The sequence below is a fragment of the Trypanosoma rangeli genome, assembly GCF_003719475.1.
Source record: "Trypanosoma rangeli strain AM80 chromosome Unknown Tra_15.4_contig_00198, whole genome shotgun sequence".
In the NCBI taxonomy this organism is placed as follows: Eukaryota; Euglenozoa; class Kinetoplastea; order Trypanosomatida; family Trypanosomatidae; genus Trypanosoma; species Trypanosoma rangeli.
Genome location: NW_021705942.1, coordinates 1 through 12,301, shown reverse-complemented (window position 1 = coordinate 12,301; position 12,301 = coordinate 1). Strand labels below are relative to the sequence as shown.

The 12,301-nt window shown below is 59.3% G+C and overlaps 6 protein-coding genes across 6 annotated transcripts, besides 11 other annotated features; 1 reads left to right on the top strand and 5 right to left on the bottom strand.

The window, feature by feature from the left end:
* Nucleotides 1-780: 780 nt before the first annotated feature.
* TraAM80_05818 (COP9 signalosome complex subunit 12) lies at nucleotides 781-2,367 on the bottom strand (the record flags this gene model as incomplete). Its single annotated transcript, XM_029382684.1, has 1 exon — nucleotides 781-2,367. One exon carries the CDS (start codon nucleotides 2,365-2,367, stop codon nucleotides 781-783), a length of 1,587 nt encoding a protein of 528 aa, XP_029237472.1.
* Nucleotides 2,368-2,419: 52 nt separating this feature from the next.
* Nucleotides 2,420-2,468: a microsatellite.
* Nucleotides 2,469-2,509: 41 nt separating this feature from the next.
* Nucleotides 2,510-3,283, bottom strand: TraAM80_05817 (tRNA methyltransferase; the record flags this gene model as incomplete). Its single annotated transcript, XM_029382683.1, has 1 exon — nucleotides 2,510-3,283. One exon carries the CDS (start codon nucleotides 3,281-3,283, stop codon nucleotides 2,510-2,512), a length of 774 nt encoding a protein of 257 aa, XP_029237471.1.
* A 251-nt stretch (nucleotides 3,284-3,534) lies between these two features.
* Nucleotides 3,535-3,567: a microsatellite.
* Nucleotides 3,568-3,678: 111 nt separating this feature from the next.
* Nucleotides 3,679-3,706: a microsatellite.
* An 802-nt stretch (nucleotides 3,707-4,508) lies between these two features.
* TraAM80_05816 (uncharacterized protein) lies at nucleotides 4,509-5,399 on the bottom strand (the record flags this gene model as incomplete). The annotated part of the gene is made up of 1 exon (XM_029382682.1): nucleotides 4,509-5,399. The coding sequence occupies one exon, from the start codon at nucleotides 5,397-5,399 to the stop codon at nucleotides 4,509-4,511; it is 891 nt and encodes a 296-aa protein (XP_029237470.1).
* A 96-nt stretch (nucleotides 5,400-5,495) lies between these two features.
* Nucleotides 5,496-5,660: a microsatellite.
* Nucleotides 5,661-5,796: 136 nt separating this feature from the next.
* Nucleotides 5,797-5,832: a microsatellite.
* Nucleotides 5,833-5,897: 65 nt separating this feature from the next.
* Nucleotides 5,898-5,921: a microsatellite.
* Nucleotides 5,922-6,460: 539 nt separating this feature from the next.
* Nucleotides 6,461-6,484: a microsatellite.
* A 75-nt stretch (nucleotides 6,485-6,559) lies between these two features.
* Nucleotides 6,560-6,588: a microsatellite.
* A 401-nt stretch (nucleotides 6,589-6,989) lies between these two features.
* Nucleotides 6,990-7,673, bottom strand: TraAM80_05815 (dihydrolipoamide acetyltransferase precursor; the record flags this gene model as incomplete). Its single annotated transcript, XM_029382681.1, has 1 exon — nucleotides 6,990-7,673. The coding sequence occupies one exon, from the start codon at nucleotides 7,671-7,673 to the stop codon at nucleotides 6,990-6,992; it is 684 nt and encodes a 227-aa protein (XP_029237469.1).
* Nucleotides 7,674-7,730: 57 nt separating this feature from the next.
* Nucleotides 7,731-7,784: a microsatellite.
* A 25-nt stretch (nucleotides 7,785-7,809) lies between these two features.
* On the top strand, nucleotides 7,810-8,607 carry TraAM80_05814 (uncharacterized protein; the record flags this gene model as incomplete). The annotated part of the gene is made up of 1 exon (XM_029382680.1): nucleotides 7,810-8,607. One exon carries the CDS (start codon nucleotides 7,810-7,812, stop codon nucleotides 8,605-8,607), a length of 798 nt encoding a protein of 265 aa, XP_029237468.1.
* A 180-nt stretch (nucleotides 8,608-8,787) lies between these two features.
* Nucleotides 8,788-8,835: a microsatellite.
* Nucleotides 8,836-9,159: 324 nt separating this feature from the next.
* Nucleotides 9,160-12,207, bottom strand: TraAM80_05813 (uncharacterized protein; the record flags this gene model as incomplete). Its single annotated transcript, XM_029382679.1, has 1 exon — nucleotides 9,160-12,207. One exon carries the CDS (start codon nucleotides 12,205-12,207, stop codon nucleotides 9,160-9,162), a length of 3,048 nt encoding a protein of 1,015 aa, XP_029237467.1.
* A 60-nt stretch (nucleotides 12,208-12,267) lies between these two features.
* Nucleotides 12,268-12,291: a microsatellite.
* Nucleotides 12,292-12,301: the final 10 nt, after the last annotated feature.

Here is a 12,301-nt window from a genome sequence, read left to right as displayed (position 1 = left end):
GGGACGAGCGAAGTGCAGGTGAGGAAACTGTGGGGGGAAACAAGGGATGACATCAGCGGATGACGCTTAACAAAGCTCGCTCACGATGTGTCGGCACGGGGAGCCGAAGCCCTCCCAGGGTGATGTGTGTTTTGTGCATCATGTGGGGCATGTAGGTCACACGCAGGCAGGCACGGTGACAGGCGCTACGGGAGGGAGAGAACCGACGGAGCTGCTCAGCTTTCAAGGACTCGAGTGATGCTCTCATGCGGGCCGCGTGCGCGGACCCCCTCGGACATATGCTTGTTCTCGTAGACATCACCGCACCTTCCGTCCAGCGGGCCCAGTGGCACACGCCGCATGCGCTGCTCTCCCTCCACCATCCGTCGCCCACACGCTCAACAAAAAACGGAGCGGGACGAGCGAAGTGCAGGTTGTTTTGATTAGTTGGGTGGTCCTGGGTGTATTTTGTGGGTCTGCGCTAAAGTATCAATGTAAACTTGACTTTCTAGCTGTCTGGCGCATCTGTGTACGTCGCAGCAAAGGAATGTTGAGTTGCATCTCCGTTTGGGGAGAGAGGAAGAAGACGAACAGCAGTAACAGATGTGGGGAATAGGCTGAGTGACGAGAAAATGATGTGTTTTAGTGGGTGGCGGCCATTGGCCTTGTCCACAGATGGTTTCAGTGCACTTATCCCATCCCTGTTTCCCGTTTTTTTTTTCGTTTGCTCTTGTTACTCCTCTGATTTCTCTTGTGCGATCTCTTTTCTCCTCCGCCATCGAGCGCAACACGTCTGTGAGGCTATGGCGGCGGCAGCGGTGTCCCCAGCGTGGGGAAGGGGACCTGCCTCGACAACACGATGGTTTTGTGCTCGTACGAGATATACCCCCGGACGAGGTCGGCGGCAATGAGCTTCGCCGTCCACCACGTCATCTTGTCGTCCGTCATGGCGGCCGCCGTGCTGAGCGTGTCGCCGTCGTCGCGGTGGCGTTTGGGCCGCTTCGGCTTCGTCGCGGATGCGGCGGCGGCGGCGTGCCCCTCCTCCACCACGTGGGCGTACGCCGCCGTGAGGACCGGCAGCGGGACGCGGCTATTGTCGACGCCGCAGGCGCCAAGGGCGGCGTGGGTGCGGGCGAGCAGCACGAGGAAGCAGTACAGCTTCGCCTGCTGCAGGAGGAAGAACACCCCGCGCTTGCGGAGCAGCGTACCAAACGCGTCGACGGCGTTGGCGAAGGCCTCCGGGTCGCCGCGCTGCACCGCCGCTAGAATAGGCATGAAGACGAACGCGATGAGGTCGTCCGTGCACAGGATTTCCTCCGGCACAACCCGGCCGTGCACGACGCCGGCAACGGTGAGGTAGAAGCGGACGCGCTGCTTGTTTCGTTGTTGTACCTCCGTGCCCTCGCCCGGGGGCGGGAGGAGGTAGTACGCCTCCCGCAACGCTGCGTAGGCCTCGGCGAAGCGGTGATCGTACAGCATGATGCGGCCCTTGTAGTAGCAGAAGTTCACTACCTCCGCGGTCATATGCTGCGCGGGTCGCAGGATGGATTTGCCCCAGTCCTGCGTGGACTCGGCCGCCTTCTCCGACTGCGCCACCGCGTTGAGGAGGATGCGACACTGGTGCGTGTTGTAGTGGTGAAAGAGGATGCTCAGCAAACCGTTGCAGACCGCAAGGGCGCCGCGGCGTCGGGAGTGCTCGGGGGGCTCCTGGGGGTCCGCTGCCTGCAATGACTGCAGCAGCTTGCGCCAGCTCCGCACAATTTGGCCAGTGGCTTCGTCAATGACGTGCTCGCTGGCGTCGCGTGCGACGCGCGGGATGCGGTGGACAAAGTGGAGCAGCAGCAGTGTGTCCCAGCCGACTGTGCCGATGGTGCTGCCGCCGCGCCGCCGCGCCGTGTAGTGGCCACGCTGCATCGAATGCACCTCTTGAAACGCCTCAAACACGTGCAGCATACCCCGCGCAAGGGTGTCGTAGTACCGCTGCGGTAGCCTCTCGCCCCCGCTCTCCGGGCCGTCGCCGCCGTTGTGTCTGCTCTGCAGCTCCGGGCAGTAGGAACGGGCGAGGGCTACCGTGACGGCGAGGCGCACCATGACGTCGACGTACAGCTGCCGCTCCTTCACGTCTTCCGCGCGATCACCGCGTAACCCCGCGTGCGACGCCTCCACACGCTCTTCGAGAGTGCGGCGGAGGCCCTCCACCGCCGCCTCGATGTTTGCAAGCACCACGGCGCTCGGCGGCTCTGTTACTGAGCCCTCCTCCGCCAGGGTGACGCAGTCCGTCAGAAGAATGCCGTTGCGCCCGGCAATGGCGTCGGCGGTCTGCTGCAGCCAGTCGGGTGACACGGTGAGCGCCGCCTGCGCCTCCGTCGTGCGGTTGCTCCTCCGCATGTAACTAGCGACTGGAGACAAGGCAGGGGAGATACACAAAAAGACCGCAAATGAGAGGAGAAAGAGAGAGAGAGAGAGAGAGAAAGAGAGAGAGAAAGAGACGGAGCGCCGCTCTGCGGCAAAGGCGTCTTGCGTTGGCCGCTCACGCTGGGGTGAGGATGGCGCACCAATTTTCCTTGTCGTAGTACGACGTTCGCACCGAGGCACCCGCCTCCGTGGCGAGGCTCTCCAGCTCCCCCTGCGCGAAAAGGTGATAGTAGCGCTGGTACACGCGCCGCTCCTTGTCGTGGTTCTCGTGCATCTCCCACCGGACAAAGACGTCTGCCGCGTCGGTTCTGGACCGCTTCTTCGGCTGCTCCTTCGCCCAAACGCTGACCAGCACAACACCGTCGCGTCGCACGAGGCGAAGCAGCTCGCGGAGCGCCTCAACCCGCCTTGCATGAGTAGCGAAGTGGTGAACGACCGCGATGCTGACGACGGCGTCGAAGATGCCCCCGCGAAGTGCGGTGCAACGGCCATCCGCGCGCAGCAGGTCGGTCCGGCAGGCGCAGTCGCCTGCAAAGGCCATCGTGCGCTGCTGCTGCAGCTGCCGCTGCGCCAGGCGTAGAAGCCCCTCGCTAACGTCGATGCCTACAACGTACCGGCAGGCGTCATCCGCCTCCGCCTCTGTGTCGCCGCGGCCCCCCCCGCGGTAGCGCTGCGCGCAGCCAAAGTACTTCCCATTCCCACAACCGACATCCGCCACGAGGGCGTACTTCGGCAAGGCCTCAATGAAGGCCTGCACCTTCGGCCACGCCTTGTATCGCGTCGACGAGAAGTGGGTGGCGATCGCGTTGTACACGTTCAGCACATGCTCCCGCTCCAGTGCATCCCCCTCCACAAGCTGCGCCGGAGGCACATCAGTGGCATCCGCCATGGTGCGAGGAGGCAACGCGGTGGTGGTGGAAGACAAAGCACAATTTTTTTTTAGAGGAAAAAAAGGTACGCGTGAGGGTGTGCCTCTGCAGACAACGTGGGTAAAAGATAGAGAGAGAAAAAAAAAACAACAACAAATGGCACGCTAAGTACGCGGGTACATGTACGGCAAGTGACAGCCCAAATGATGAGACTCACAGTACATCCTCAGCAGGGCAAAGCACGGCGCGGAAGCATGACATGAACCCCCTGGAAAAGAAGAAGAAGAAAAGACAGACAAAAAGACATGCAGTTATCATCTCCTCTACATCGCACGTGCACATAATCACACTATACACATACATACGCATTCATCTCCACACTGGGTGAATGTGCAGCGGCGACAACTCGCTCTCCCACACACGCATACGCACACACACACACAGTGAGAGGTAAAGAGGAGGGGGAGAGGGGGAGAAAACTCGAGCCAAATCAGCACATAAATGACAGTTCTTCTATTATCCTAAAGAAGAAGGGGAAGTGGCGTCTGAAGTAACACACACAACGGCAGCAGAGGAAAAACCACACAATGCCCGCCCCCCGGTCATTACACCCCATCAGGGATCGTCGGAGGTGGGCGGCATCCGTCGGCTGCGCTGAAGCCCTTCGCTATCAGCCTGCTTCGCCTTGACACGCACCGCCACGTTACTCCCGCTGACAATCTTGGTGGAGCCCACCGCTTCGAATCCGCGCTCGTCCGCGACAGACGTGATAATCTCGTCCACAATGACCTCCGCCAGCTCCTTCACATCCACCCGGGAGAAGAAAAGGCGAAGCAGCTCTTTCACAACCCGTGGCTTATCGCGATGCAGCAGCCCCGGCCTCCAGATGGTGAGGTGAGAGTTATCCCACAACTTCACAACGTCGTCCCCACTCTCCTGCCGCCCAGTTGCGTGAATCCAGTTGCTGCGTTGGACATCGTGCTACGTGCGGTTGAAGAGAGCAAGGAGCTCGCTGTCGCACTCGCCATGGGCGCGGAAGTACGGCAGCGGGCTCCAACTGCTGCTGCCCATGACGCTGACATGCGTGAACTGACGCAGTGTGCTCTCCCCGCCATGGCTGGGCCGCTGTTTGGGACACACTGGCGCGGCATTGCCACCCTCCTCCGCCTGCGCTGCCCCGTGTGCCTCGCTGAGGCGAAACCGGCTGCCGTCGGTGTGCCCGTAGCAGGCGGGGTAGATTTCCCCTCAGAGAACGCTATCCTGCATCCGTGCCTGCTTATCCATGAGCATTTCCTCCTCCCCTGAGGGCTCCGCGTGCACCATGCAGTTGAAGATGCGAACCATCTTGGCGAAGGCGATCGCGTACCGGTAATCCACCATGTCCACGGTGGACCGCGTGAAGAAGTTCCATGACCCCAGGCAGTTAATCGCGACATGGTGACCCCGGAAGACAAATTTATAGAAGGCGGTCCGCATCAGTTCGTTAAGAAACTCCTTTTGCGCTTCCGCGCCGGCGGCCGAGCCCAGCATCGACGTGTTCACGTACCCCGCTCTACTCGGGCTGCCCAAGGCGGCGGGAAAGAGGCCAGTGCTGCGCCCACGCGCCTCGTCGCCGGTCGTGTGGGTATCCCCGCTTGTGCCGTTCCTTCCGTCGCATGGGTCTCCGGCGAGAAAGTCCTGCGCTACTTCCCGCGATGCGCCGTTCCCGTCCACGCCGCGATCGCGTAGGACACGGAAGTGCAGCCGCGTCGCCGTGCCGCGTATTTTTCGCCACGCATACAACAACTGTGGGAGGGCACCATCGCCGCTCCACACCCCCGCACGGACGTACGAGACGGGCACGCGTGCGGCGTCGGCCACAATTTTGTCCCAGTCGACGGAGACAACGGAGAGGCAGCGCAGGGCGTTGCCGGAGTGAATGCGTGGAACCGCGACCGCCACCGGTTGATGGGGATCAGCGTCCGCGAGAGCGCCACCACGCGCTCCACGTTTGGGTGCGAGACGAGGAGCGAGACGAGTTCGCGTCCGAGGTTTCCTGTCGCACCGGCAATAAGCACGGAAAGCTGCCTTCCCTTCGCCACCATTCACGGCCCTTGCCTGGAGAGAAAGGCAGGGGGGGGGGGTCACGACACGCATGGGAGAAGAGAAAAAGAAAAAATAGGGGAAGTAGTCAAAAAAAGAAAAAAAGAGGGCACGTTGTGCACAGCAGCGGTATCGCAGACGCAAGCAAAAACATACACAAACATACACACACGCACACAAACATACACACACACACAAACATACACACACGCACACAAACATACACTCACACACACAAACATACACACACACACACAAACATACACACACACACACAAACACACACTCACGTTCTCTCTCTCACACACACGCACAAGTATGCATATCCCTATTCACTCACATATCTTAGTGGTGGCCCTGAAATGGGCGTACGTGTCTCTGTGCGTCCGCATGAGGATAGGTGTATTCACGTAAGTGCCTCTGTCTAAATAATAGGACCACCGATACAGAGAAAAAATAAATAAAATAAAAACGAAAAAAAAAAAAACGGTTTTACTTCCCTTCTAGCGTCCAGTGCGTGCTCTTCTTTTCTTCGTCGTGTGGAATAGAACGGGAGGAGGATGAGGAGGAGGGGAGATCCATCGCATTGCCGCCACGTCCCACCCCCCCACCCATCCCGGGGGTGCAGCAAAGGGAAGAAAGGTGCAACAAGAAGCCCTAAATAAGAAGGCAGCAGGGTCTCGCGCTCCTTCATGCACACACTTGCCCCTCCTCCACACTCCCTCGCTCGTTCCGCAGGATCGTTTTCACTCTTCCTCCTCTCGTGCACCTTGCGGCCGCATGAGGTGTGCCGTGATCTGTGCACACCCGTGTGCCTCAGCGTATCCCCTGCGCTTCCTCTCGCATTATTAGCTCCCCACCTTTTTTACTGTTGCCTTCCCCACGGAGGCGTACACACGTATCCTCACACCGCTACCAACATGCGTTATCTTTTACTGCCACCACTCGTTTGATTCCAACGACCCCCTCCCACACAGGCACACACAAAATAATAATAATAACCGGAAGCGTACGGCAAAGAAAAGGGATGGGCAGAGAGGGGGCGCATGCAACACCCCACGGTTCCACGCCCTTCGGCTCCTCATTATTAGTTAGCGTCGCCCCGCTGCGGCAGAGTGCGTGTGTGTGTGTGTGTGTGTTCCTCGCCTCCGGTCGGCACCTTCGTCCTCTACAGCGGCCTTAGGCGTAAGTGGATTGCACAAGTTAAGCAGAACACAAACAAGCAAACAAAAAGCAATACAAAATAGAAAATTAAAAAAAAATCATTGCAGCGGAATAGCGCATCCCTCCGCATCCTCCGGCTCTCTGCTGCTCGCCGCCCGCGCCCTGTGGAGGCACACGCACGCGCAAACTGCGAAAGAGGAGGTGGAGCGCTGTCCCGTGACAGCAAAGGGGGGAAAGACAACGCGGTGACGGAAATTCGACGGCGCGAAGGAAGGCGCATGCAGGGGGGAAACGCAACCCACTCGTCAAAGACGCAAAAGAAGCGCCGCACATGCGTGCCACCCCACGTTGTCGCCACCGTTCACTGCGGGCACACCAACCCACTGTTTCCCTCCCCCCCCTCCTTTTATTGTCCCCCGCTCTCTCTCTGTCTCCACCTCTCACTTCACCCCGCACGCACGCACTCCAGCGTACAATCCTTTAGAGCAGAAGCGACAGCGGGTTCTCAAAGGCGTCCTTGAAATGCGTACACCACTGCGCGCCCACCGCGCCGTCGACAACGCGGTGGTCGAAGGACGCCGTAAACTTGACGACCATCTCCACCTCGCTGCCTACCTGGTACTTTCCGGTTTCCTCGTTCAGCGTGATCTTAGGCCGCGGCTTTGCGGAGCCGATGGCAAGGATGAGGGACTGCGGAGGGTTGATGATGGCTGTAAAGCCGGGTATACCGGAGGCGCCCAGGTTGGAGACGGACACGGTACCGCCAATAAATTCATGTGGCTGCAGCGTGCCTTCACGCGCCTTCTTTGCCAAAGCCTTCATTTCTATGGAGATGTCGGCTAGCCCCCGCGCGTGGGCATTTTTAATGATGGGCGTGATAAGGCCTGTCGGGGTTGCCACTGCCACACTCACGTCCACTGTGTTGTACTGGCGGATCACGCTTCCCTGCCAGGACGAATTCGCCTCCGGCACCAGCATGTTCGCCCGCGCCACCGCCTTAATGATGTAGTCATTCATGGTGATTTTGAACTTGCCATCCCCCTTGACGTTGAGCTGACGAACGAGCGCCATCATATTGTCAGCGCAGCACTCCTCAAAGAGGTAATAGTGCGGGATATCCACGTTCTTCGACTGCGACAGCCGCCGCGCGATCGTCGCACGCATGTTTGACACGGGAATATCTGTGTAGTTCTCGTTGGCGGGTGGGGTGGGGCTCGCCGGCGCTGCTGGTGCTACAGCCGGTGCCGGCGTTGCCGGTGCTACGGCTGGTGCCGGCGTTGCCGCGGCCAACGTCTTCCCTATGCCGGTAGCCGCTGCAGCCTCCACGTCCTTTTTAACAATGCGACCCACGCCACCACCAGTGCCCGTGATGCCCTCCAGCGATACGCTGAGCTCCTGGGCCGTCTTGCGGGCAAGCGGGGACGCCCTGACGCGACCACCGCTGGTGGTGGCAGCAGTGGCTGGGGTGGTGGTGGCAGCGGTGGCTGGAGTGGTGGCGGCAGCGGTGGCTACCTCCTGTACCCCGGCCGGGGCAGCGCCCGCCGTCTGCCAGTTCTTCACCTCCTCCGAGTTGATGCCGTCCGCCTCGTCAACGATGAGGCATACCGTGTCCCCGACGGCGGCCTCGTCACCGCTCTGCAGGAGGATGCGGGCCAGGAACCCCTCCTCCGACACGTTGTCGTACGACACGATGGCCTTGTCAGTCTCCACCTTGCACCACGTGTCTCCGGGGCCGACAGGGCCCCCCAACCTTCATGACCCACTCCGTGATCTTCCCCTTCTCCATCGTAGGAGAGAGGGCGGGCATCGGGATGGGTGTGACGGTAAGGCAGCGAAGGCTCGCCATGGCGCTGCTCAGCTGCTGAACCGCGCGTCGGCGGAGCATCGATGCTTAGATATCGATAGAAATATGCTTGTGTGTAAGTCCCTGTATTTGCGTACACCGAAGCGGCGGTGTATCCTGGTTCTTGGTTGTAGTTTATCTTCTGTTTTTATTATATTTTTCAATCCTTCCTTCGTTGATTGCGTATTTGTTTGCTTCTTCGTTTTAGTAGTTTTACTCTTCCAATTTTTCCTTCTCGTTGTTGTCGTTGCCTAATCGTATCTTGCTTTTTTTTCTTTGCTTTTATATTTTAGTTGCTGCGCGTCCACTGCCTTTTGTTGCTCTTCCGTTGCGCAACGCAACACGACGCGCGAGCAGGCAAAAAAAAAAAAAGGGGGGAGAGGCGGGTGTCATGCAGGCGCCGCGGGGCCGCTCCCCCGTTGAGGCCACGCGGTAAAGCAGCAAGACAAAAACAGCAAACAGCAGCAACAACAAAAAGCAAACGTGCGGCAAATGAACCCCGCGCGGTCCACGCAGTTTCCTCCAGAGCGCAGTGTGGGGCGTTCAGCCCTGCGCATTACACCACCAGTGACGCCACCCACGACGCACGAAGGCGTCGCCGGCGGGTGCGCGGCATTACATAACAGGGAAGAGGCACCAGCGTGGCGGCCGTCAGCTCATCGCACCCCTCCTCCCTCCTCCCTCTACTCGTGAAAAGACCAAGAAATACAGTGCCGCGCCGCGCCATGCAGGTGAATCCATCCGCTGTCTTTCACTCTCTCTTTACGTGTGTGTACGCATGTGCCATAGTTTCCTGGTTACCATCTGTTAGACACCGTTCGCGTTTTTCCCCGTCCCCTGCAACACAAAGTCCTTGAACCGCCGACGCTTCAGGTCAAAACGGTGCGACATGACCAACTGCGCGTGGAGCTCGTCAATCCGGTCCTGCGGGAAACGGGAGTGGAGCGCCGCCGTGTACTCTGGATAGCGGTCGACGTAGACATCGGCGAGCGCAAAGAGCAGCCTCTCGCAATCTTTGAAGGGCAGCATGGCGTCATCCGCCCCCCCAGCAAAGTCCAGCATGCGTCCAAAGGCTCCCACCGCCAGCTCTTCCACCTGCGCCTCCAGCGCACTGTTCCCGCCGCAGCCTTTCTTGGTGGCCTCCACAACCGTGTCGATGAAGCGAGAGGCCTCGGGCACGTTGGAGCCGCTCTCCAGCATACTGAGCGCCACCTCAACTGCGACTTGGGCGAGCACCAGTTTCCCCACCAACAAATTCTTCTCAAGGATTTGCCTCCGCATAAATGTGTAGACTTCCTTAGAGAGGTAGAAGAGCTGCTTCTTGTCAATGACGTCATCCTCCGGGCGGGCGGAGGCAGCGCGTTGGGTAACGCGGGCAAAGAAGGCGCCGCAGATGGGGAGAATGCTTGCAATGAGACCCACGTGGGTGGTGCCAATGGGAAACATGCAGTGCACGATCAGGGAACGCATGGCATGCGTCGGGAGCAGCTCTGCGGAGGCGGTCAGCATCTGCAGCATCCCTAGCAGCGGCTCGGCCGGCAAAAATGTGCTCAGCGCCCCAACCACCTGGTAGAGCGACATGCGAAGATCCATCAGGATGAGGCGGGCCCTTTCCCAGCTGTTCTTGCGTGGCATGCTTTTTCGTGACCGGCCCGGCAGGTACTGCTCCCGCACATCGCGCTCCATGTCAAGGATACATGCGTAGCCGGCGGGTAGCTGCTCCGGGCGGAGCGAGTGAATAAACTCCATGAGCCGCAGAATACACGGCATCAGCTCCGTGAAGGCCTCCACCAGGTAGGGGCAGATCTTGCAACGCCGCACCACCCCGGCGACAATAACCACGCCGTCGCGCAGCATGTCCCGCTCCCCTTGTAGATCGGTGGTTTGTGCCGTAATGATGCTGTTAAACCGCGCCTGATCCATGGTCTGCACGCGCTGCATCAGCATCTTAGTGACGGGCGTGAAAAATGACTGAAGCCGGCGTTGCCCCTCATCGTCAGGGAGGACGTTGGTGAGTGCCGCTAGAGCCTCATAGAGCAGCGTTCGCTCCTGCGGCATTGTGGAGGGCATCATCAGCAGCTGTTCCAATTTCTTCATGAACGCTTCGCAGACGCACGCCAGCCGGGCTCCATGCTGGCTGCACGCGGTAACCAACAGCGTGAGGGCACGCTTGCGAGCTGACCTGACGTCGATGTCGTACGGGTCACTCGGCTTGCGCTCCAGGCAGGCACAAATAATGCCGAGAGTTCCCTCCCACACACCCAGAGCAGTGTCGTCCCTGCAGCCCCAGAAGGCGCTGAGCATGTTGAGGTAGACGGGGCATAGCACCATGTCCTCTGTCTGCTTCGCCACCAACGCGGCAATCGCCTGTGGGACATAGTCTGAGGAGTACCTAAACGACTCAGAAAGGTGGTCGATCAAAAACTGCGTTGCCTCCCACTCGCAAAAGGTGTTACTCTGCTGTGTCACGAACCCAGATAAAGTTCTGGGGTCCTCTGCCGAGCCGCAGCCGTCGCAAAGGCTCATGAGAAGTTGCAGGATAAACTGATTGCTGACAACCGGGTAGACGCGGGCCAGTGCGGTGAGCAGGTGACCTGTGAGACCACGAAACTCCCCAAATCCGCGCTCAAACAACTCGGTAGACCCGTACTGCTGTTCTGAGAGCTTCTTCCCCTGCTCACCTGTGCCAGACCGGGGGTGGAACTTGTTCTTTGGTATCAGCACCGCAAACCGCATCATGAGTTCCAGGGCGTTTATGTGGGCAAACGCGGCATCGCCCAGCCGCTTCAAAATGTGGCACACGGCCGTGGCCATGTAGATGCTTGGAACGGACAGCATCGCTAGACACGACTGACTCACTGGAGCGACGACGGCCTCAAGGATGGGGTTCGGCATCTCCAGCAGCAGCTCAGTCAACTCCTCAAGTGTGCTGTAATTTCGCTCCATCACACACGCCTCGACACAACCCAGCACGGCTGCCACCAGCGACAACGGCCCCTGATCCAGGGCTGTTGTGGACCTTACGAACTCGTCGCATTTTAGGAGGGCGGTTGTGGCGGCAAGCGCCTCCTGCGCCACGGGCGGCCAGCGCACCAGCACCGACAGCGTATTCCCTAACCCCACCTCCCACCACTGCCGCACGGGGACGCCCGAGGCCAAATTCACCGTAATAGTCAGGCAGTCTATAATAGATTCACGGGTAGGCTCAGCTAACTCCTGGGACCGCTCACCACCCGCCGCAGTGTAGAGGTCAAAGAGCGCTTGAATCGTCTCCACCAAAATCACACTGGTGTTAGCGGAGAGAGCCCGTTTGGGCTGCTTCATGCGATGCAGCGGCACATTGCCGAGATGTGGATCCATAAGCCGCACAACGAGCGTGGAGAGCAGACGCACCTTACGTGGATGTTTGGCAAGTTGCGCCTGTGGTGGACAGACCTGCTCCATGAAGTGCGGATACCGCTCTGGCCACTCATACAGCATGCACTCCGTGATGAGGTCGACCAGGTCACCGCAGAGCAGGCGACACAGCGAGGGCTCATTGAGGTACCACATCATAATATCACTATAGGGGACCTTTTCTGCAGCGAGACGACCCGACGCCACGGCACGTCTCAAAAGGACGGCGCCGTAGGCTTGCACTGCGACGCCGTGGTCCGAAACGCGCAGTAGGCCCACACCAATTTGCAGTATTTCCTCGGGACCCATTCGATCCTCCGCCTCCAGGACGTCCATGGTGGCAGCGCGACGCGTCTCATTGTCCTGGGCCGTGTACATTGTGGCGAGCTTGCGGATGAAGGTCTCGATGCTCATCACTGATGCTAACTGGTGCGCAGACGATGACAATGGTGCATGCATCGCAGCAGGAGAAGAGAAAAGAGCAAGAGAGGCCAGGGCAGGGGGAGAAGCAACCAAAGGTATATATATATATATATATATATAGAGAGAGAGA